Raw genomic sequence first — 26,106 nt, 5'->3', positions numbered from 1 at the left:
AGTGTGGCAAAACCATCAGGTACTTCATAAACTTAGTCAGGGTGGGAAATGCATCATTCATCAAAGTTCAATCGAGGGACATTTTTAAACAGCTTCCACTGGTCATCTAATTCCTGCCATTTTGCTTCATCAATGATGTTGGGGAATTGCATCGCTAATGGCACAAGTGTATTGTATTTTTTTTGCTGAATAACTTTTGGGTCCAGTACTTCAATTTGCTTTAGCACAGGGCTAGCAAAAGGAAACCTTTTATAAATTTGGCTAACCCCTTCTATGTAAAAAACCATGATTTTAAGTTTGAAAGTTTTGATGTCATTTACTGGGTAACTATTGTGGGTAATCTCTGCTTGAACTTTGGCCCCCATGTAGATATCCTTAAGATCCATAAAATTGTTTGGGTTTCTATAGTTCACCATTTCTATTTCAGTAGAGTTCAAGTAGGTTGGTTTTAAATAAAATTCCAGAATCGTTTTTAGTAGTGATATTAAGTTTTTTCGTAAATTGTGTATTTGAACATTTTCAGATTGCATCAGCTTATTTAATTCATTGAAATGTGGCAAAATAAAATCCAGAAAAAGCAAATACAGCTTAATATATGGATTATTAAGGTTCTCTAAAATATGTCGGGCACTTGCCGATGACCCTGTTTGTGTCACTGCATCTATAAAAAACAGCTTCACTGCTTCATATTGTTCCAGTACCCGAGCCACCGCTGCATGTAGCGACAGACATCTTGTCTGGCTCGGGTGTAGCATTTTGTAAGGCTTTATTTTTAAAAAAGTTTGGATCATTTTTAATTCACCAATTCTATTTGGGCTGCTTTAGATATAGTTATATATATCTTTAATAAGGTCTTTAGCCATTTGTGGTAACTTGGCACATGCATAAGATGCACAAAGTGCAAAAGAATGACATATGCATTTTAATATAAATATACTGGGAACTGCATCTTTAAGAAGGGTACTGACAGAATGGTTACTGTCCATTAAATGATTCGCACCATCTGAAGCAAACCCAATCAAATTTGTTTTCCAGGGTATTTCATCTTTTTCAAAGGAATTCACAACATGGTTGTACAGCTCTAAGGCAGATGGATTCAATGGGGATCAAATCGTAAAAATAAAATAGTCACATATTTCGTTTTCAATCATGAGCTTAACAACTAGGCACAGGTGTTTAAGCACACCCCTATCTGTTGACTCGTCTATAATTACAGAAAAAATTTCCTCCTTCATATTAGCTATTAAAATCTCCTTGCTATAATTTCCTAGTACATTTTTATAAATATATGTTGCCTTAGTGCGGCTAAGTGATATATTCTTAATTACCTCAGACTCTGGACATATAAATGACATTAGTTTGGGCAGAGGTTCAACATTGGTAAATAGCAAATTATGCTCTATTATATTATATAGGAAACAATATGTATTTCTGCTTTTTTTACTTTGTTTTTGAATGTTGATCCTGAAGTGGAGGAGGATGCAAGTGCAAATACATCCGTCAATGTCCTCTGAGACGCAAAAACCTTTGCACTATCTTTGTTTGTCTGTTGATTTATGGGTTCCTAAATCAGTTATACCAGAAGCAACACTAAGATCGCATCTGCACCATTTGCAGTATGGATACGTGGTGCCTTTGTTACTGGAAGAAAGGCATCCTTTATAGGGTTCCAATTGAAGCCACTCCTCCTTAAAATGTTGTGCATATTTTCTTTTTTTCGACGAACTAGCCATTGAGATCGTATTAGTGTTAGCTTAAGCTCCTGAAATAACCAACGCCAAACAATAAACCCAGTCCATGCAGTTAATGAATCCCAAACCAAAAAAACACAACACAAAACATTAAATATGGACATTTGGTTTAAAGGGGATTTTTCTCCTGTCATTCGCTCGCCGTTATAAAACGTAGTGATTTTATATATTGTATGTCCAGTGCTGCAAGCTCCCCCGATTTATCAGGAGATTTTACACAATTCTATAAATAAAGCAGTAGATCAGGAGACAGTGCTAAAAATCAGAAAATCTCCTGATAAATCAGGGGAGCTTGCAGCACTGGACATACAATATATAAAATCACTACGTTTTATAACGGCGAGCGAATGACAGGAGAAAAATCCCCTTTAAACCAAATGTCACGTCATGTTGCTTTAGAGAGAAAGTCTTATACCCCACACTGTAGTGTAAGAGAGATAGACAAACATTTCCATTCATCGTTCGTGTTTTCTTATTTGGCTGGTTTATAAAACGAAATGTTATAATGTTGCCTGTTTACAATTAAAAACTGTTAGGATAGCTAACCCCAAGTTAGTTTTAATGGTGCAATAGGGGCCGTGCGCGTTGGAGGGTCTGCCATCTTGTGGCCTGAATCGGAACAATAAACATTTACATTTACACGTCACGTGCTTTCTTGTGCATAGTAGATTCTGCCATCTTGTGGGCTACATCGGAACAATAAACATCACATTTACGCCTCGCGCCAAAAATCTGACAGCTCATGTGCTACCTCCTACAGTTCATGCACGCTCCCTATTCAAGATTGGGGTTAAAATCATTGAGGTATTATGTAGTACTAGAGAAGACCAATGGAAGAAAATGCTTCCACACCTCAATGAAGTGCCGGCACTTCACTGCTTTTAGTACGTCTCCGACTACTGACGAGATGCCACGCATGCGTCACAAATTAAAAAAAATCAATAAACATTAAAATTACCATTGTGCTTTATGAAAATGTATTCTAATAATATCAAGAAACATAATAAAAGCAATATATTAACAATCCACTGCGAAAAACTCTTGTTTTAAGCTCATTTAGATTATTTTGAACCGTCACTTTAAACACTCGCGGTGGTACGCCATTTTATTTGGCGCATAGATTAAATTTCGCAGATGTAACACGTAGGTACTAATTATTATCTACCTTATTGTTTGCAGAATATAATATACATAATAATAATGATATATTACTCTTTATCTCGTAATTTTTTAGTGTTTTTTTCATATTTAAAGAGTATGCTATAAGCGCCATTTGATCAAAATTGCTACGAGTACGAAAGTCATTTGAGAAAGAGTTTCATAACTATTTTTATAAATTTTAATGTCGCCCGTGTCACATATGTAAAACAATTTCAATACACTTGTAAGGAAATAAATACATTTTATCTAGATTCTTCACAGTGTGTATGTAGGCAGAAAATGAACAGTTGTCATAACAGTTTCGCCTCAGGCTAGCTACACAGCTATGCTTATTCTATAGCTTAGTGACAGACGTCAAACGCCGAAAATGGCGGACACAATTTGTTCTCGATAGCCTATCTAGTATATTTAAGTCAGTAGTTTTTTTTATACTACGTTGGTGGCAAACAAGCATACGGCCCGCCTGATGGTAAGCAGCCTCCGTACCCTATGTACGCCTGCAACTCCAGAAAAAAATGAATGAGTTAAACCCGGGTTGGTTAACTCCGTACTTATTTATTTAATCATTTATTTGTTCGGTGCAAGTGGTCCTTAGCTACCGTATTATTTTGGAGATTTACGAATACCACAGGCCTTGAACAGCTACAACGTATCTACTTGTATGTAATTATTTAAAAAATCAACTTAATAATAATGAATAAAAATTGGTAGGTTATTACTATGCTGTTGAAATTATTATGGCATTCCTTGTATTAATAAAATATATTTACAGATTCTTAAAGACCAAGTAGAGGTAAATATGTTACTTTCATCTGTTTATTGGCTGCCATCAATGAAATTATAACTTTAACTTTTTGTTTCTAAATCTATACAAGTTAACGTAATGAAGGGGTCAAAACTAGCTCGAAATGGTTCGTGTAATATTACACACGGTTGCGTCGCCTGTTTCTTTTTCTTTGAACTTGTATGGACACGCTGTCGCGTGTCTAGATAAGTCACTAAAATAAATTGACAATGTCTTAAGTTTTTTGACATTAGTTTAATAAAGATCGCGCTGGCATTCAATTAATTGATAGCGTACATAATCAGTTTTTTCTCGTAATACGCAAATTACATGGCAATTCAGCCTAAAATGAAATAAAATGCATCTTAGTTATTATTTTTGTTTCCAGGAATGCACCGCGTCAAAACAAGTAAATATATATTTTAGTTTTCTTAAAATTATGAACTATTTTTATTCTTTACACTTATTTGTACCTAACACTTTGTATTATTTATAGGAAACTGACAGATATAAAGAAGTAAATATACTAAATATTATCTATATGTGTTTTCATCATGCTATCACTTAGTTGAAACTATGATATCTAGCTTATTATGGAAAGCTTTACATTGGCCGTAGTTTTGTTCACTAATACAGGGGTTCCCAATCTTTTTCAACATGCGGCGCAGTTACAAGTTTAGTATTTTGCAACGGCGCCCTTGTAAATTTAAAATCATGGTCGAAAAACGGTGGCAAACAAGCATACGGCCTGCCTGATGGTAAGCAGTATCCGTAGCCTATGTACGCTTGCAACTCCAGAGGAGTTACATGCGCGTTGCTGACCCTAACCCCCTCCCACCCTCGTTGAGCTCTGGCAACCTTACTCACCGGCAGGAACACAACACTATGAGTAGGGTCTAGTGTTATTTGGCTGCGATTTTCTGTAAGGTTTTTTGTTTACCGATGCGTGCGCTCAAATAGGTACCCGCGAATATTTGTGGTTTCGGATAATGATAGAACTCACGGCGCCCCTCTTTACTTTCTACGGCGCACCAGGGCGCCGCGGCGCACACTTTGGGAACCCCTGCACTAATAAGTATGCATCACCGTAAATTATTTACTTATATTATCAGGTTTTCAATGTAATCATTTTAGAGCTAAGCTATGCATAGCATGGTGTATGCCAGCATACTGAGATGGAATGAGCTATATTATGCCCAGGGGCGTAATAGATTTTTTTTTCAATTTCCTTACACCCATGGGTATCTTCTTCTTCCTCGCGTTGTCCCGGCATTTTCAATAATAATTTAATATAATTTTTAGAGTAAAGTCGTACTAACACTGTATGGACCAAGGTCTGAAATAAATGATTTTTATTTTATTTTATTTATTTATTATTTATTTTGCCTCGGCTCATGGGAGCCTGGGGTCCGCTTGACAACTAATCCCAAGATTTGGCGTAGGCACTAGTTTTTACGAAAGCGACTGCCATCTGACCTTCCAACCCAGAGGGTAAACTAGGCCTTGTTGGGAGTAGTCCGGTTTCCTCACGATGTTTTCCTTACGCCCATGGGTATATGGGCATATTAGGCATAATATTTTTTTCAAGTAGGTAGGTATAAATGAGTTTTATAAATAATTATTGTTGTGTATGTTTATAAATATGTAGCTGAATTGCAGGTAGGTGTATGCCTTCGATGCCTAACCTGTCAAAAATGACAATATGGCGGACTAATATTTGAAATGTCACCTGTGTATCTTTAGGTATTTAAATAAAAGTAAACGAAAAATTTGTAAATTTTCGGGTAGTTATAACATTTATTGGTTAACCAACCAAATACAAAACCTCCTGGATTTGTCACTGAACGACCTGACTTTAACCTACATTATTTGATCATGTGATGTTTTCATCTACCCTCAACTGGCTTAAGGAGCCATTTGAGGGTAGATTTTGTTTACTTTTATTTAAGTACCTAAAGATACAGAGTGTAGTCACCGTATTTAAGAATTATTTTGCTTAAAATTTAGTTTTTTCCTCACGCGTGATGAAAAAATTGTGTGTGGTCTGTGCCACGGGCAGTAGAAGAATTACGAACTCGTGTTAATATATCGCCTTCGGCTTCAGACAATGTAACGGGTGATAAAATGAGAATGATTTTCTGTAGAATTATACACAAAACTATCTACATAAACAAAAAAATGCTGTTAGTAAAGTTGTTGTTAGTTCTTTCAAAATTCTCGAATTTCTAATGTTTTATTTTTTCAAACATATGATTTTGTTAGAATGGAGTCGAAACAAGACACTCCGTGAAAACGTGTTGTGCATTTTAAAAATTCTAACTTCTTAAACATGGGAATTGACTTGACCTTGACTATAAATCGCAAAAGTGGAAGTGGCTGGCCAGCGAAGATAATAAGTTAATAACCAAGGCAAGCCTGAATTGACTCCAAAGCACTTTTAATTATATGAATTACATAAGCCAACGAGATGCCGCCAAAATTTTAAAGTGTTACCAATCGTAAATTTGTCTTAAAAAAGATAGGTCTGGAATGCTGCTAGAAGGTAAGAGCCCCGGAATACACTGATCAGTAAAAATCGACCATTATGTCTCAGTGTCGCTAGATGACTCACAAAGGGAAATCATTCAGTTTGGCTGATGAAAGTTATTTTCCTTTTAGCATAATTGATATACCTGGAAATGGTTGATACTATACTAGCAATATTCTACAATACCAGGCAATATCAAACACAAGTATTATGGACAAGTTTGAGCAGACATAATCAATTCTTGGACTCCAATAACATACCATTTGTATGTAAGAAAGTCCGAAACCCATGAACCTTCCACAATATCGGCTGATTGATAGTTTTTTTGGCTGTTTGAGTAGTTGAGTGTATAAAAATAATTGGAGAGCTGAAAATTATGCCCTAGCTGGGCACAGACATAAAAATGACTAAGACTTGTGTTCTATGCTGTTTTCTATCTTTTATTATGCTTTCTTTAATTTCTTTGTTATTTCTCTCCTTCTCTCTTTGGTAGGTTTAGAATTTATGTAAGTGGCTCTTTCATTCAAAAGGTTGGTAGTTCTTGTTGACATCCATTTCTCTTTTACTTTGTTAGTCTTGAGAAGCATATATTACAAACAGGAGGCATCAAAAAGGCATATAAAGAATAAACAACAAAAAAGATTGGATAGTAAAAATGGAAAATGACAGCGGGATTAAGAAAAGTGGCAGACAGGATATACTACAAAAAGCAACATCTTACTACACAAAATTATATGAACAGAACGAGAGTGAAATAGAAATTGACCTTCAAGAGACCCAATCTGTACAACAGTTTATTTAACCCTGAGATATCTTATTACGCCACACGGCTGCACAGCTTACGTATGGCAATAATGTGCGTACGTCATGTATAGTCGGGGTAGTGGGCATTGGCTTCATGTTGATACTTGTATAATGTCAAAACATTGCTTACAGAGAATTCGGTTCTTTCAATTTACCTATTCGTCAAAATCTGATTCTAAATATTCAATATTTATATATTCTTCGTTTTCTGAGTCTGACGAATTCTGATTTTCATCAGATGTTGTTTATTTATTTATTTATTTAATTTATTCACCAACTTACATTTACAGTTAAACCAGACATGCAAGTTATGGGTTACATACATACTTAAAACTAATTAGACTAAGCTTATCACTAGATTTAATTAATATTAATAGTTGTGGGTGTAGATATTGACTCTAGGTAGCGGGCTGCTGTGGCTAGGAATTTCGGTTCTGTCTGTGAGAATATGTCAAGAGTGGGATTAAGGAAAACAATATTATTAATATGGTTGAGTGCAACATATAGAGGACTACTGACTAATGTCATTGTGCTGGTATTGGGAATTACGAACAGAGGTGTAATTCGTGGCCGGAGAGTAGCTCTAACAAATGGTGAAGGTACCTTAAAATGCACATATTGCAGTAGCAATGGATTAAATATTAATCCACGTATTAACCTAAAAAAGTATTTTGCCGTTGTGAGCTGCCTACGTACTTCAAGGCTTTGATATGAGACTGATATGAGCTTTGATATGAGGCTTTGAGATGATTGTTGTGTCGCTTTCAGGACAACCAACCTCGATTATAAAACGTTCAGTCTCCAATTCGATTATAGGACCTTTATTCCTATAATCGTCTTAATTTTTTTTAACATGGTCACAACAATTGCTCCAATTTTCTTGAGTTACTTCCTATAGGTACGATAATAAAAATTAAAAAAATTAATCATTAATGATATAGACTGAATTCAAAATAATTTACATAACTAAATTCTCAACATTAAAATAAGTTTTATACCTGAAAACTATCTTTAACAAGCTTTAGAAAAGCCTTATTATCCATAGACACATTTTTAGTTGCCCCTTTAGCTTTTACAATGCCCCAAATCATCTCAATAGGATTTAAATCACAGTGATATGGCGGTAATCTTATCACTTCTTGTCCGTATGTGGAGAGAATCGTGTCTATTTCATATATTGGTTCAGGTTTGTGACGTCGCAAAATCTCCACCAATCTAGCTTTGGATGCTTTTTGTGGTAATGAAATTTTATTCGAACGCAGCCACTCTGCAATGACATGCTTTCTGTCGCCAGATGTTGGTGGTTTATTAATGCGAAAGGAATGGTATCGGGCATTATCCATAAATATACATGTGGGTTCACTTAGATTGGGAATTAATTTCTGCGTAACCCATTTCTTAAAATTATTTCTTATTTTTATTCATCGAATCATGGTAATCTACTTTTTTTTCCCTAATATACCAGAAGTGCATTAGGAACAAATCCGGATGGTCCACCGGCATGAACAATAATATGTCGTTTCCCTGTTGAAACGGCTTTTGATACTCCAGGTTCATTTTCGCTCTGCCAACATTTGGCGTGATTCAGAGAAGTATGAATGTAGGGCTCGTCCAAATAAACTATAGGCATATTTTTACCCCTTACTTCTTGTATTTGATCCAAATAACTTTCACGCCAAACCACAATATCGGAACGCTCCATCAATATTGAACGTTGGTTTCTGCATTTTTTATATTTGAATCCCATTGCATCAGTTTTCGTAAGTACTCTCTGCTGCCTGTAAATCCAATGTCTTTTTTCAAAGCAGTGAGCAGAGTTTTGATACTCGGTACTTGTTTTCGCACGGCATAAAATTCATGAATTTTATTCCTTATGGCACATTTATCGAAGTCGTCTATTTGAATTCTCTTTTTGAGTGGGGCTTTGTTTTGTACAGGTGGAAAAGTCAAGACCGTCTCATTATTTTAGAAATATTTTTTATCGTCGATCTACATAAACCTTAAAAGAAATATTAAAGTTTAAACCAAACTACTAACCAGTTCAATACAACCGCACTATAAAATGCCAATACCGGTCATGTCAACAACCAACTCTAAAACATTGTTTATTGGAATGCTATGTAATCCTTCGTCTTTTTAAGCTGTAAGTATTTGATTGCATTTTTTTCGCATCTTTGGAAATTTTTATTGGCATTTTTGTAATAAAACCGTTTATATTTGAATATATTCGTAGATATTTTCTGTTTGTTTACATCGGTGATTGTACGTCTATGCATCGGTGACATTGGATGACATCCAACGTTCGTTGTCAAACAGAACTTGTTGCCAGTAAAAGAAATTAGTACCATTGAAAATCCGCAAAATGGCGAGGGTCAAATAAGCTGTTGTCAGGCTTTATCTAAAAAAGTTATGTGAGTATTTTTTCACAACTCTGAAATAATTTTCATTTTTGTTATCACCCGGTACTAATAAACAAAATAAAAATAAAAAGCCTTTTATTTCTTGCAAACTAAGACTATATATATTACGTTCACGTAACTAAAATAATAATTTTCAATTATGTACAACAAAATTTGAGACTATAAAATACTTAAACAGCAAGAACTCCTCCGCAGGTAAAGGCCTCCTCCTAAGTTTGCTCTGTCTTGGGCTATTTGCAGCCAGTTAGGACCAGCTATTTTATTTATATCGTCCACCCATCTCGTTTGCGGTCTTCAATGAACTATTTAAGAATATTTGAAGTATTAAATAACGTGTTGTGTTATTTTTTACTATTTCATGAATTTTATTTGGACAATATCGTCAGATGACAAGCAAAAGTCACTAAATACTAAAAAAGAATTAAACAAAAATCAACCTTATTTTAGTAGTACTATGGTTCATTATGGCTATGAACTTGTGGTGGTAATTAGTGAGTTTTGCTTGCCACCTGACGATATTTTGTATTTGAATAATGGCCATATATGTCAAAATAATATATGACATTTTACAGGAAGCTGTTCAAAAACTTGAGGTACATTTATACGTCACCTTATTTTATGTCAGGGTTTGCATAGATACGATATATTTAAGTTAAGTAGGTAGGTAAATAACTATTAACTCAAATGATATTTGACAATGCAACATCGATACATCACGGAAATAGATATATAGTTTAGAATTCGAAAGATTCTCAATATTTTTTAGGGTTCTGTATTATAAATTGTATAAAGAAACCCCAGTGAACGGAAATAAAACAAGGAACGCTCGTTTGAGAACATTACCGTTCAAACTCTCGGGACAATTACAACACACATACACAATTACGCCTACGTTTCAATAAGACGATACGTTTACCACGGACGTAGATAATAAGTTGGATAGAGTACACTGGCCAAAAAGTATGTGCAAATGAGAAGTCAAACCAGAGCCCTGCATCTCGTTGTAATTAGGGTGTCCATAAGTCGCTGAAATTGGTGTGTTTTTGGGGGTATACAATCTATCTAGATCTAATCTTGTTTGGAAAAACGCGTGTTTTCGAGTTTTCATGCGTTTTTCTTTCGACGCAGAATATGGTCGCTAATTTCGTCTTGCTGGCCACTGTCCGTCTGGTCCAGCGGGTTTAGACGCGGACTGCTAAACGAATGTTACGGGTTCGAATCTCGTCCAGTGGCTAACTTTTTTTTTTATAAGTTCAAGTTTATATATAATTTTTTAATTTTTATTGTTTTAGACAAGTTTAATTTAGTAAAAAAATGACCTATGTAATAAGAGAAATTGACAATAGATGGCGTTACTCTGTGACAAGTGCTGTAAGGTTAAAATCGATTGTAAATAATAATAATTGTCAGTTCACATTTTACTTTTTAAGTTTATGTAGATTATCACCTATACACCATCATATTACAATAAATAGTTATAACCGAGCAAAGATCGGTCGCCCAGGTACTAATATTTTTATGGCTAGATACATTTTATTATCAATCTGTATGGCAGTGCGTACTTGCGTGGTCACGTTCAGGTAAAGCCAGCGAAATTTACATGGGGTACACGAATCGGGTCAAAAATATTTGAACAAGCGGAGTGCAAACAGGAAGAAAGTACAAAAAGGATTATAGTGCAGCTGACATAGTGCGTCTTAATATAGCTAACAGCTAATATAATAAATTGACTACAAAGTGCACTAAATTCAATGGATATCGGCTGCATGGTCCCTGTTAAAGTCCACAAAATTGTCTTGGCCATAGCGAAGATGATATTCGCAGGCTCTTGTCCCTGGCGAAATATATAAATAATATTTATAAAGCAATTCTGCTTTTAGCCTATCCGGTATTTCTTTTATAGCCATGGGGCATCCTCCAAAAAAACAATAATCGTTTTCAGGAGTCCGAGTGATGCAGCAGGTTTCGTTATTATTTACATGTATGTCCATTTGAAAACCAAGCAAATCCATGTTTCAGAAAATTGTGACACTAGTAGAACATACGAATAGCATTGTGCGAGCAAAATGGTTACAAGTTTCTGACAACTAATGTGCCAGAGAGACCTTCGAAGCATGATTGATAATGCTATTTCCTATCTGTAAACCTGTTCAATGAATTCTACAGTTTAAGTGCGTATTAAGAATAAACGTTATTGGGCCATTCCATCTGACTTAGACAAATTTGAAATAAAAAGTGCGCCGCATGAATTTTGATTTAACTAGAAAAAAATGAGGATAACCTTTATGATACCTACCAAAAGAGTTAGACAACCACCATTTATATATAATTAATGTTTATATTATTATGGTTTATATTTAATGTTATTTTTTTCATTGGTTGCCATAAATAGAAGAGTTTCTAAAGTATAATTTGCCAAATATATGAATACGATTATTGCATGAGATTAGCAGTTAAAAAAAAAAAACATATTTCCCTAATGTGTGAAAATAACAGAGTAATACTTAGTGCTTATAATTAACGAAGACAGACTATATTTTCCGTAAAATTTCAGATTTATATTTTTTCTTCCATGGGAGTCAAACATTTTTCATAATTCTCAATTTTCATAACTACTTTTCTAATCGAAGATAATATTCTACGACGATGAAATTTATTTACCAATATAAGAAGGGCAAGGACATTACATTTTAGAAAAAAATTACTCTTGATGTGCTATTGGGTTGCCGGAGAAAATAGTTAAATCTCGTAAAAATGGACCGAAAGCGTGAACATTTTAGATAGACAAAATAGTGGCCATTTTGTTTGTATAGTTGGTTTAGCTAACTTTTGACATATAGTATAAAATATTCATTTTACACCTAATCAAATAAAGAAAGATTTATTTGGTTACCTATTCTAAATCATAAATTAGACCACATATACAAGCAGGAAGTTGACCCTATTTTTTCCATCGAATGGACGCTGCTCTTAAATTAAAAGATAAAAAAAAATGGTGATGGCTTATCTTTCCTGACACTATAAGGATAGTTCTCAATTTTTTTCGGCAAAATCACTCGGCTCACCCCATTTGTCGAATTCAGATGGAATGGCCCTATTTTGTTGGTAACGGTAGGTTGTGTATTTACGTAAAATACGAGTATACTTCATTTACAACTAGTTGCAAACAACGGAGGAAAATTCTTTCCTTGCACCTAATTGCGAAACATGGTTGCGATGACGGCCGAAAGGAAAACAAACAGTTAAAATGTACTAAATTATGCCACTGTGGTGGAAATTGTATTAAAAAATAAACGAATATAAATATGAAAATACTATTATTGATGCATCATACCATAAGCGACAGTCAATAACTAAGTTAAGTATGTATTCTGTATATTTTGCTTAAGGTGGTTCATTGCAACAAATTATGTGAAAGTAGACGATTGGACAAGTTCCGAGGCACCGCCGCGTACCATGTCTGAATATTTTCTGATAGATGGATGATAACTATATGTAATAAAGTATATATTTTAAGTTAGATAAATATTCTTTAAGTTGGTGTTTTTCTTTATGAAGTTAGAGAGACACCACACTCTCTCTAGGCGTTAGATAAACAGAAGCTGATATGTTTTTTTCTGAATGCCCCGAGAAGCGAGGCATTCAAAGTTACACGCCGGAGAAGCGCGGACCGCATCTCCCGCCACGCGTCCTTGAATAATGTCATTCTGAGGGCGCTTGCCTCCGTTAGCATGTCAGCCAGCCTCTAGCCGAACGGTATCGCACGCGACGACGGCAAGCGCCCCGATGGGATGACACTCATTCCATGAAAGCTGTAGGCCTAGCATAGAAGGAATGTGGCTGTATCTCGCCCGCGTGATAGACTATCCGCCATTTACTAACGGTATTATTTAAAGGGGGATGGGTAGTCTAACTCGCGGCGAGATACTGTCGCGTCACTCCTGTTGAGGAGGACGTTGGTGCGGGACGCCATCCGCGTTAACACGCTCGCACCGTCCCACCTACAAACGACCTCCGTCAAGGTGGGGCTGCTGTGAGGGCTAAATGTTTTTTTTTTGGGCTAAATGTTTGCGCCGTTTGAGATCGATACTTTATTAGGACCTTGGCGAAGTTCCTATTTAAGGAGATTTCCCAGCACCTCATAGATACCTCAGGTTAGGTGACCAGAGGGCTGGCAGAGGCTACGTCGGCCAGATAATAAGCCAGACCATCCAAAGAGGTAACGCTGTCAGCCTTCTGGGCACCATAGCTCATGAAGGCGACCTGAGGAGAATTTTTATCTTAAAGTCAATTTATACGTTTATTTTTAAGTTTACTTTAAGTTTAATAATATATTAGTTTTAAAAATTATGTAGTTTATTGTAGACATTTATTTTTATCGTTATTTTATGTACCAACTAAATTATTAAAGTTCGTATCTAAATAATGAATAAAACTTTGTTTTTGCTTGTTTGCAGGAATGTTCTAGCGAGAAGGAGGTATGATATGATTATAGGGACCGTGCGCGTTGGAGGGTCTGCCATCTTGTGGCCTGAATCGGAATGGCAGAAACTACTATGCACGAGAAAACACGTGACGTGTAAATGTGCATGTTTATGGTTCCGATTAAGGCCACAAGATAGCGAAACGTGTGACATGTCTCTGACATTAATGGATATGAAAATGTCACTCATTTAATACAATCATTGACTGACAGTTCGGGTACCACATTATTCCTAATTGTTTTCGATAAGCCCACGGCTGAAAACAGAGTTATTTATTAATCTTGATAAACAAAATCAATAAAAGTCTAAGCATTATTTCAATTTTTGTTAAATTGAATAAATCTGTTCATGATGTAAACTTCCTTAAGACGCTTGAATAACCATGGTTTTAAGTTTTTGCTACCGTGGATGAACATTGATATCTAGTTAAAACCTTAAAACCAATTGGTTCGTAATAACAGAAATAATGTTTTTACACTTCTACTAGTCGTTCATTTTATTATGCTATGTTAACTTTGTAATTACCTATTTGGTTTTATTAAAATTTAAGATAAGAGTCTTGTAATTTATTTCTTAAGTATAAATACCCATACGAATACCCACATGAATACCCTCAGTAATTGTAAATCACTATATCAACTATGTGCAAAGCCGGGACTTGCGTTGAAATATTTATATAGATAGATAGCTAGAAGATGGATAAAACAATGGACCCTATTAACTACATATTATCACGGCTACAAACGTCATAGACCTTTCTATTTAAAAATATTGGCAGTAAGATATTCAAATGATCAAATGAATGAATACATATGATAGTTATGTAGGTTCAAAAAGTACCTAGTTGAGTTACTACGTAAATATATTTCAGCAAGAAAATGTAGATAGTAAGTAGAAAAATTATGTACATGAACTCTTATTTTTAACAGGCTCAAGATAGGGCTCTGGAGGTAAGTTACGAATATATGTATTCAACATTATTATACTTACAATACACGCCCCATGGTCTATTTAAAGGACAGGACACAACAACTTAAATATTGTGCAATCTGCAATTAACCAATTAGTACTTACTAAAAAAAATCTTGCGGAACGATATATTTTTACTATTAATATATTTAATGGAGCTAAGTTATTATAAAGATATTTAACTTGGCAATACAGTTCATGCTTTAATTAAGCGACTCTTACTTAAATTCGTTTTCATGCTGTGTATGCTTTCTATTTTGTTGATTATACCTAATTTCGGTTGTTCTTTACAGGCGCAAAATTACGACATAAAGGTAAAAGAGGTTAATTTAGAATTTGTATTTAATTACTCGTACTTGGCATGATTATTGGGGATAGTATGAAAATACATATCTATATAGAAATGGTATGGAATTGCCTAATGTAATGATTGTGCTGAACCTGTCACAATACAAAAAATGTGGCTTGGATTTTTTTTTTGTACCTACCATTGCATTTACGTTTTAAATTAATTTATAAATCCACACTTTTCCGGCGCTTTATCAATGTTCTTACTAAATTAACAATAACATTTGCAGGAGAAAGAGAGGAAAATTGCGGTGAGACAGTTTTTTTAGGGGTGTACCCATCGCGGAACAATGGTGTTCCGGATGAGGTTATTTGGAAGGCGTTAGCGGAACCGAAGCCAAAGCCCTCTTTGACACTTCAATTCGCGGGTGTTGCCTCTGCGTGCGTCCCATTATACGGGCAAGGGCAGCCAGCATCCGTTCGGTGTTCTCCATATCTACATCAAAAGGTTCTGGAATACCATTGTTCCGTCCATCCATCCATTATTGATGGGTAAAGAAGCATAATATTGCGATGCAATTATCATCACATCGGTGTAACATTTATTTAAAATCAAGCTTGGAAAAAGGATTTTAGTGAGTTTGGAAGAACAAAACTGTGCTTTTAACAACGTGAAAAACCTTGTAAAGGTTCTGAATTACTTCGTTCGTGTACAAAAATATAAGCAAGGCATTATATATGTGCTCGAATGACACCTTACGCAATGTAATTTTCGGCGAAAACGAATAACAAAATTTGCCAATGTTTAGGACAGTACTGAATAAACTCCAGAAGAAAAACAATCTTTACAGTACATATGGGGCTACTTTATAGCACTAGTGCGAGAAGTAGCATATTATGTTACTGTGTCGAACATTTAAAGGGCCATATGTACTGTAAAACGTTGTACGATACATGTGCGAATAGGTAATTCGCAACTCGTGTCGATTTAAAGCACTCCCTTCGGTCGTGTTTTAATTTATCGCCACTCGTTTCGAATTTCCTATTTTTCGCACTTGTATCGTAATGTACTATAATGTAATAGTGAAACTGAAAATAGTGGTGATTGCACAGGGAGTGTAAAATAAATAAATTTAAAAGATTGGGATAAATATTCAACCCATAATTTATGACGAGACAGCAAACATATTCATTAAACGTCAACTTTAGACAATTAAACAAACAATTAATTAAACAAACTTTATTCGTATTTAATATCACAAATTTAAATTGTTAAAATAACAACCTGAACAAATTAAAAATGAAAGTTTCTTAATATCAATGGGTGCTTAAAATGCATAACATCATCAATCATCTGTTGTGATCAAGAGAAATCAAAATAATATGATTCTAGCTATACTATACGTGAAAAGTAATCCCATATTGTTTCCAGTGTTTCTTGGAACGACTAGCACATCATTTATCCGCACAATAAGGCGCATTTTTTTTATTAGATATAATTTGAATACTTCTTACTATGACTGTCACAACGAGCCGCCATTTGCGAACTAAATAGCTCCGCGGCAGCGGCACAAAGTTGACGCCCCGCCCGCTTCGGTACAATGTGTGTGGGGTCATTTTGCAGAGCTAGTTCGTCATCTATGTTTATTATCAATCGCTGGATTTTGAGTTTCCAAAACGTCCCGCTCTGCGCGCTGTTTCTAAATCCCATACAAAATGAGATTCAACGCAAACGCGTACGTCACGTCATACTATCGAATAAATGTACACTATGTTTTTTTACATACAAATATGTTTCTTTTATTATATTTCACCCAATCAAAATGAGAATTATATATTTTCGTTTTAACATATTTTCAGTCAAAATTATTTTAAGTCCGGGGTACAATACTAAAACAGTGTCGAAATCCACACGTTGCACTCCGTATCACCAAGGTCCGGTTGCTCGTAGAGAAAAATACGTAATATACAAATAGACATAATATGCTTTCTTAGCCCACTCTTTACGGTACCAAAAGAATAGATAGGAAGTATTTATTAGCACAAAAAGAATATAATACACAATAGTACATTACGATACAAGTGCGAAAAATAGGAAATTCGAAACGAGTGGCGATAAATTCTCCCTTCGGTCGTGTTTTAAATCGACACGAGTTGCGAATTACCTATTCGCACATGTATCGTACAACGTTTTACAGTACATATGGCCCTTTAAATGTTCGACACAGTAACATAATATGCTACTTCTCGCACTAGTGCTATAAAGTAGCCCCATATGTACTGTAAATTAATATTTTGAATAAATGAACAGAGATTAGTTCCAAAGATTTTTAAGTCTTAATGTTATAGAGTTTTTTGGCAAGTTTTCCCAAAAAAAGATATCTCTTCTAGAAACCCTATGTTTTTAAACATTTTGGACGGATAAATATAATTGAAATTAAATGATTTTGTGAAAAAAAACTGGTAAAATGATAGTGAATCTTATGCTGAACTTTACTATGACTTGACTTTGAATAAATAGTGTTAAAGAAAATATAAATTCAAGAGCCAGCGTGATATAAGTAACTACTACATACATATGCTATTGCCTATTGGGTAATATCAACTAAAAAAATGACAGCTGGATATATTTCTGTCCTATTGATTGATGATTTAATTTTTTTTCAGGAATGTGAACAGAAAAATAAGGTATAAGTTGTAGTTAATTTTAAATTCAAAATAATGATATTATAAAAACATTAAGCTACCTTGATTAATTGGATATTACCCGTCTATTAGGTTTATAATACTTAACGCACTTACTAATCCAATTTTCTTCGTAGCCTTCTGAAGTAAAACATTTCCAGCGGCTGTATCACGATCGCATTTTTATCACTTGTCACAGGCATAATGACAAGTGATAAAAATTCGTCCGTTCTACAGCCCCAGTATTAAAACAAATGTTTCCCTATTAAAAGCCACAATTTAATTTCAAGTACAATAAAAATCAATAAGGCTAAAATAATTGTTTACAGATAATTCAGAACAATAATGACGTAAGCACGTAATCAATTAGTCCTTTCGTATTTACTTATTGTATATCTTAATTAAATATGTCTATAACTCACTTGGATTATTATAGTTATATGTGCAACAAGAGAGCAAGTTTTTGCTAGGGGTGCTTATTTTGAATCCCAACTTCCCAAGTCCCAAGGAGTCGAAAGATTTTATAATTAGACTACGAGCATAATAACGATCTTAAAACAGCGAGCAAAATCCATTATTGCTCACGGTTTTGAAGCATAGAAATATTCTTCATCGGTTCTGTTTTTACGTTCTGTGTTATTTGTGTTTGTATTACGTGTCAATGGGTACACTGAAAACAGCGTCGTAACACCAGTCCACACGATGTTGAGGGTTTAAATGTTTACAGTACTCTAGAGCTTCACATATCATTTTCTGCACACTTTTTAGAACATCAACAACTCACTTGAGAAATGAAAAGTTTATTGATGCACTACTGTATTAAGTGTTCAGCGAACACGTTTATTTATATCCCTAAAAAAATATTAACAAACAATTCAAATTTTACAGGAGCTCGACAGTATAGCTGCGGTATACATTTTTAGCATTATTTCATTAAGTAACTAAAATTAAAGGAACAACTTTTTAAAATAGACATCGTTCATATTACCCTCGTCGTATTTGGTAATATTTGTATACTTTGTTAGACCCTGTACTTTTTTTTTTCAAATTGTTATCAGCTTCCATATAAAGAAACAACATGATAAACAATTTTTTTGTGGGAAAATATATTTGCAGGAACTGGAAAATGACATTGAGGTATGTATCATAAGTAATGATTAATGCAATTACATTGCAATTACTAAGTAATTTGTAATTTAAATTGTATAAATTAGTAGATAAATTTTTGAATTACATTAAGTGAACCCTATTTTTGTAAACAAAGAGGATCAAAATAACAGGAGTGTCTATAATGAAAAATATACCTACAGCGTGTCAATGTTGGACAAAATGTAATAAAATAATAAAAATTTATTATTCAAAATAAACTAATTTACCTAATGATTTAAATATGAAATGTTATGTTTGTGTCTGTGTGAAAAATTATGTCATATGTACCAATTACTTATATAACTTACGTACTGAAGGTTATAACCGTATCGTACCTACCTATATGGATTATTTAAAACTAATAATTTCAAACATTTCGGACAATAATTGCGATTTTGGTCGTGTTACCATATTTGCATAGCAAAACTATATTTTAACTGACCAGGGTCAGTTGTGAATTACTTTTTTTCAAATATTCAATACTTAAAAGGTGCCGGCGTAATCAATTACTTTTTTCCTAAATACTGAAAGATACGATTATATTTTAGCTGTTTATTTTTGCTTGAAAAAGTAATTTATAAGTGGATGAATTTTTTAACACTAAATATATGTTCCTTGACGTCAAAATAACCAAATAGCAGGCCATTACACAATTATACTCTGTAGGTATTTTAATTATAAAATTATTTTAACAATGACGCTAAAAGGCAGAAATGGCATAAGTACCTTCATTGGCATAATTGTGGCATCGTGTATCTTGTACCTACCTAATATTCATAGGTCACTTAAATCTTGCTTTCTGATTCTGATGCGAGTTGTCCACGACTGCCTAGATATGGCAGTTTTATATAAGTCACAACGTAGTTCTTAGAGATAATATATATATACTATAATATTATGATTGCTATTGTAAACATTACCCAAGAAAAAGATTTCAATATTATATGACTGTAATCTCAAATTTATTGCTCTTCATCGAAGTTTTAATTTGTTACACTCGTGTACACAAAACTTCAAACTATCGGCATGGTTCTAATTTTATAAAATGTTTACAGAGGGCACAGTCAAAAGCAACAGTACGTATAGCAATTTCACTGTAGCAAAATAGAGGTTTTTAAACGAAATTCATAATAAAGGCCCACATTCATCGTGTGTGATTTGAATTCCAATCAGAACTATGTTTTGAAACTGTGATTTTAATTGCAGACCCATAAGTCAAAACAATAAAGACATAAAACCGTTTAATTGTGATTTTAAGACCAATCTTTGCAATTATTTTCTATCGAGCCGATTTCGTTCAATCATGTATCGAGTACAACCACGGTCTTTGAAATATAATTAATATGAACATATATTTTTCTTACTTGAATAAAACAAATAGTCTTTCTTAAAAAACTGTTTAAGTAACATCAATTTCAAGGACATTTGGTGTTGACAGCCTCTTAAGACAAGTTTGATGTCATGTAGAACGCCTGCTGGAGCCCATTCACGGGTACAACAATATATACCCGTGAATCGGTTTCAGCACGCAGGGCTATTGAAACAAAAATGGAAAGAGTTCACTGCTGTGGATGAAGTTTGGCTGGAGCTTAAGATAGGGTTATTGTAAAGAGGTCCGGACACCTGCCATAAAAATGCCAACACACCCTATCGAGGCAGGCGGTGACTTGCGGAGAAGCCAAAGCTGAGAGTCCTGCAGGTCCTCTTTGGGTTCCACTCCGACCGACAAAGACACGCCGGAGACGGAGACCCTGACCGATTCTCGGGAGCACTAGGTCCGTGGGGTCGTTACTCCTCAACAGCTCGCCACAAGCTGCCCTGTGGATTGTTAATCAATTAGTATTAACATATTTTAATACTAGATAAATATTTTCCCACAGGACATAAGATCCAAATTAAAGGTAAGTGAGGTAAAAAAAACAAAGTAACACAGACGGAATATTTATTTCGTTTTGTATTTAATTGTTCGGTTGAATATTCGTTAAGTAAGCCTGTTTTAGAAATTTCCTCTATGACCAAATGGTAGTTCCGTTTTACTTTTTTCTATAATTACCAATGTTTATTTTTGAAATTTGGATTTCTGATTTATTTTGAACTAGAGAAACCAACAAAGACAAGCAGAGCCCCTTTGTTTATTACAAAAATAATATGTTTAACATATGGCAAGCTCACCATTCCGCGTACGTGAAATCAAGTAACATTCAAATTGTAGGTCAAACATACAATTGAAAATACAGTTGAATCTGTTAATATTCGTAAAATAAAGAAGATGTAAATTAAATATACTGGATAGAAAAAAACAACTTATACATTGACGAACCATTTACCGTATCAGTTGGTTGAAAAGTTCCCTGAATAATAGTACATTGTGCAACGAGGGGGGTAATTCCCGAAAGCATCAGGCTGGAGTAGCGTAAATGTGTTTTACTTTAAAAATACTGCCGTTAATAATTTAATATATTAGTTTATGTTTTTAAAATATTTAATTTGAGAAATTTAACAGTTAAAAGATTTTTACATAATTTTCAATCGTGGCTGAATAACGAATAGGTCTGTGCCTTCGATGTTCGTGTGTTCTTCGATGCCTTACCTGTCAACAAATGACAATATGGCGGACGAATGTTTGATATGTCACCGTATTTAGGAATAAACCCGCTTACAAACATTGTGTGTAACTCCGGGAGTAAGAATATTGCAAACTCGGGTCTTTAATTCCCTCGCTTCCAAAATTTCGCTTACCCCCCTCGTTGTACAATGTACAATAACAGTTCTGTTACTTAGTTCGTTACACAATTGAACAACATTCCACCCGCCATTATGACGCTCACAATTTGTCTTCACCTAAGTATGTGAATTCTTGAATTCCATGCCTATATGCAAAAGAGTATAACGCTTCGTGATTAATTAAATTAAACCTATAAGTATAAGCATATTTTAGCAGGAGAGTATTTCAAAGTAAAATTCTAATACATAGTAATAACAGTTATGGAAACATGACAAATATTTTATATAAATATTAAATGCCAATTTAACCATTGAATTTCAGCAACCATCGAGCGTTAGAATGGTATGTAAGGAATTTAATATAATAATATTCGAAGTATTATATACATAATCGAAATTTTAAAATCGAACTTTTTTTAGCTTAAAACCTTCAGAAAACTTTAAAGTGATATCGAAAGTACTAGGATTTGATCCTTAATAGTAGTGTAGTAGTAGTGGCCAATCGGGGAATTGGGCAAACTAGTAAATTTTGTAGTAGCCGTTCGGGGAATTGGACAAACTAGTTATTTTAACAACCGCTGTTCAGGGAATCGGACCCACAAGGAATTTTTACAGCGGCCGTTCGGGGAACTAGACATAGAATCGGAAAAATGGTCGGATAAGGAAACGGACGAACTATGAAATGGACCATGGAATTTGGAAGGTGGACGTTCAGGGATGAGGCCGTAGGTGACCGGAATACCTAACCCTAACATAAATATTAATGTTTATTTAACATGAATTGAACATCGTTGTTCATATTATATACTGTAAATAAAAAGAACTTCGTGAGGTAAGAATTAATTCCGTGTACATTTGGAATACTTAAATAATAAAAAAATATAACAGGTGTACTAAATCTAACATTTTCAAATAATGTTTTCATAAAAGATGAAAGTTAAAAGATGTACTTATTAAAAAAATAACAATTCTGAGGTTTTGAACTCCTGAAAAACAATGAAGCTTCTGAAACAACTTTTTTTTAAACTTATCAAGGTTTAGTACATTTGTAAGCGTTTTTTTTTTGTTCTTTCAGGGTTGAGACATCAGATAATGGAACTGGGCAATATATACTGCAAATAAGTCCGAATTAAACGTTTGAGTGGCATTATTTTTTGTATTTTTCTTATATATTATGTAATGCCATAATAATGCTAAAACCAAAGTCATAATCATTTCAAATATCAAGGAATTTTTAATCTACTGTATTGACTTGAAAGTACTTTTATAGGAATAAATAAACACAAGTTTACCAATCCCCATGAAGAATCTCGTGAAAGCTGAAAGCCGAGAAGGACAAGTCCAGTAAGTACCTAGACTTGGCTCACGAGATAACCGCGATGTGGAATGTGGACTCTACTTTTTTTTGTTAGTTTTGTGAGTTAAGAAGTAATATTTTCACTATCATATTCATATTATCCCTGGAATGGCGCCGATCATTGCTCCGATAGTCGTGTCAGGGAACGGTCTCATAGCGAAGAGTCTCGATCAACACTTAGAGAGACTCTCGCTGGGGGGCTGGATCAAGAGTCAGATACAGAAGGCGGTAATCTGGGACACGGTGCGTATAGTACGTCGGTTCCTCACTCTGCGGCCCATACCACAGGCAGCTTAGGCCCTCCCGTCGACTAGAGATGGGTAATCCGGGTGGGGAAATCCTCAATACAAATCCATTGACTCTGTATTATACATTGTATTTCCACATTGCTCTAAGCAGAGAACCAGACGGTGTTTACTGGTTATTGGTTTCTGAAATATTGTACTTTGTTTTAGCAAACAGTGATTAATTATATCGTGAACGGCTTCCAAAGAGTCTTGGGTCATATGAAAATAGTAATTACTCGGCCATTACAAGCCCGTTGCGCGAGCTTCTTATAAAGACATATTATTTAGATGGCTACCTTCTCATGAAAATGCTTTTAATAAACTTAAGGAGACATTAACGAACACTTAAATTATTTAATAGCAATAAAGATATAGTTGTATCAGTAGATTGCTGCTTGGTAGGGATAGGCGCTTGCCTTTTACAAGACAGCCTGTTGCATATGCTTTTAAGGCACTAACTGAATGTCAAAAAGGTTATGCCCCGGTTGAACGCAAGATGTTTGCTATTGTGTTTGGATGCATTAAGTTCCATAAGTACTTTTTAGGAAAACATGTCCTGGTTGAAACTGATCATTCGGCATTAGAAATTTTATTTAAAAAACCCTTGTCTGTAGATCCTGTAAGACTACAAAGAATGATGCTTAAGATACAAGGATATGACATTACTGTTAAGTATGTGCCTGGAAAACAAATCAGATCTTCTCATTCGCTCTCATTTTCTCAGTCGCTCTTTCATAGTTGATAAAAATTATAAAACAAAGCAATTTGATGAAGAGTTTAACAATGAAATTGTGCCTATTTCAAGTGAAAAGCGACAACTCATTGCCATGAAAACTAATGAGGATGCCACAATGTCTTTCTTAAAAGACTATATTCATAATGGTTGGCCAAATTTTAAGAACAATTTAAATGATTTAGGAAAACCGTTTTCGAATTTTCGCAATGAATTGTCTCTAGTCGACCAAATAATTTAAATTGTGATACCAGTAGCATTACAGAAAATTATGTTAGAAATTATTCATGAGGGTCACTTAGGATTAAATACGTGTCTTAAAATGTGAGCTAAAAATGTTATATTTTGGCCTGGATTGACAAATCACATTAAAGAACATTGCAACAACTGTCAAATATGTGCCTTATTTAGAAAAAAATATACTAAAAAACCAATTCATTTTCATGTATGTACCTAGACTACCTTGGATAAAGTCAGGCACTAATCTTTTTGAATTTAATAAACAATATTATCTGGTTGTTGTCGATTACTATAGTCAATTTTTTTAAGTGGTTCGAATAAATGACTTGTCTTCAAGAACCATTATTAATAATATTAAGTATATGATAGCTAGACATGGATGCCCTTTAGAGATTGTAAGTGACAATGGTCCACAGTATTCTTGTAAAGAGTTTAAAGAATTTGCGGATACATATGGATTCAAGCATATTACTTCGTCTCCTGACTACCCAAAGTCAAACGGTTAGCGGAGACTTCTGTCAGAATTGTTAAATCTCTACTAAAAATGTATAAAGTGGATAACACAGGTCCTTACATAGAAATAGCCCGAAGGCAAAAAGCCCTTCTCCAGCTAATCTTCCGTTCAATCGGAACCTTAATGATCGTTGTTCTGTATCTGCAAAATATTTAAAGATTAAAATATGTACTAGAAGCTTTTTCTTAGATAAAGAGTTGCAATATAAGGTAGAAAACCATTACAATAGCTGTTTGCTAGACCACTAAAAGAAATAGAGATAGGCCAGGCTATTATGTTCAAGAAAAAGAAGTCAGATGATCGCTGGCAAAAAGGAAGTGTTGTATAAGACTAATTGCCCACATTCCTATATATTGTAGAGGATGAACAAAGTCCCCAATACAGGAGGAACAGACAACATTTACGTAGCATAAATGACTATCAATCAACTAATTCTACTCAAAATGTATCTGTTAATCCTAACTCTGATGTATGTCTTTTCGTGTATATTTTTACTGAGGTGTGCCAATAAAGAGTATTCTATCTATCTATCTCTGATGCTATAAATTATGACAGTGATAGCAAATGTGATTTCTTTTATGAAGCAGAAGAATCTGATGATCAGGAGATCATTGATACAAGTCAAAGCAATACTCCGGAACCAAATCTTGACTTGTATAAAACTAGGTCTGGACGAATAGTCAAACCTCCATCGAGACTAATTGAATCTTAGTAATAGATTTTAGTTATAATTTCATTAAGGAAAGGAATGTTACGTTATGGTTTTAGTTTATGCTTGAGTTTCGTGTTTGGAACGAGTTTTTAATAAATAGTAATTTTATTATACTCTAAATAGTGACCAAATTAACAAACATAAAAATACGGAGTATACACTTACACCCCTTTGAATGAATCGTGATTAAGCACCCCCTCAATTTTAAATGAACTTTTCAGAAGCGTTCATTGAATATATGGTCCACGTCATCTGAAAATGATAACCCGGTGACTCATTCCCAACAAGTAGATACTATCCAAGAACTTCCGCCACGTCATTGTACTATGAACAGTACAACGACTGATTCTGCAGCTCTTAGTACGATTTGTAATAATTCAACTATATTTACCATAACGGAGGGTAAGAGCCAACAGCCAAGAGTCACTTGAGTACACATCTCATCATAACCCGGTTACTCATTCCCAACAAGTAGATACGAGCCAAGTAATTACGTCTCGTCCTTGTTCTATGACCG

At 34.4% G+C, this 26,106-nt stretch overlaps 1 protein-coding gene across 2 annotated transcripts in view; it reads left to right on the top strand.

The window, feature by feature from the left end:
* Positions 1-22,896, top strand: part of LOC133523300 (GYF domain-containing protein gyf-1-like) — an 87,163-nt gene extending 64,267 nt beyond the window's left edge. Inside the window, exons 13-28 of one of the 2 annotated variants that reach the window (XM_061858839.1) lie at positions 3,685-3,705; positions 4,085-4,105; positions 4,193-4,213; positions 10,020-10,040; positions 13,905-13,925; positions 14,861-14,881; positions 15,194-15,214; positions 15,479-15,499; positions 17,856-17,876; positions 18,203-18,223; positions 18,762-18,782; positions 18,990-19,010; positions 20,078-20,098; positions 20,903-20,923; positions 22,069-22,089; positions 22,822-22,896. In XM_061858839.1, the coding sequence (XP_061714823.1) occupies positions 3,685-3,705; positions 4,085-4,105; positions 4,193-4,213; positions 10,020-10,040; positions 13,905-13,925; positions 14,861-14,881; positions 15,194-15,214; positions 15,479-15,499; positions 17,856-17,876; positions 18,203-18,223; positions 18,762-18,782; positions 18,990-19,010; positions 20,078-20,098; positions 20,903-20,923; positions 22,069-22,089; positions 22,822-22,827 (321 nt within the window). In that variant the 3' untranslated portion in view covers positions 22,828-22,896. The remainder of the gene's footprint in view (positions 1-3,684; positions 3,706-4,084; positions 4,106-4,192; positions 4,214-10,019; positions 10,041-13,904; positions 13,926-14,860; positions 14,882-15,193; positions 15,215-15,478; positions 15,500-17,855; positions 17,877-18,202; positions 18,224-18,761; positions 18,783-18,989; positions 19,011-20,077; positions 20,099-20,902; positions 20,924-22,068; positions 22,090-22,821) is intronic. The other variant, XM_061858918.1, reaches the window with a different exon arrangement.
* The last annotated feature ends 3,210 nt before the right edge of the window (positions 22,897-26,106 follow it).

The sequence above is a fragment of the Cydia pomonella genome, chromosome 1 (assembly GCF_033807575.1).
Source record: "Cydia pomonella isolate Wapato2018A chromosome 1, ilCydPomo1, whole genome shotgun sequence".
NCBI lineage: Eukaryota > Metazoa > Arthropoda > Insecta > Lepidoptera > Tortricidae > Cydia > Cydia pomonella.
This window is presented reverse-complemented; position numbering and strand designations above follow the sequence as displayed.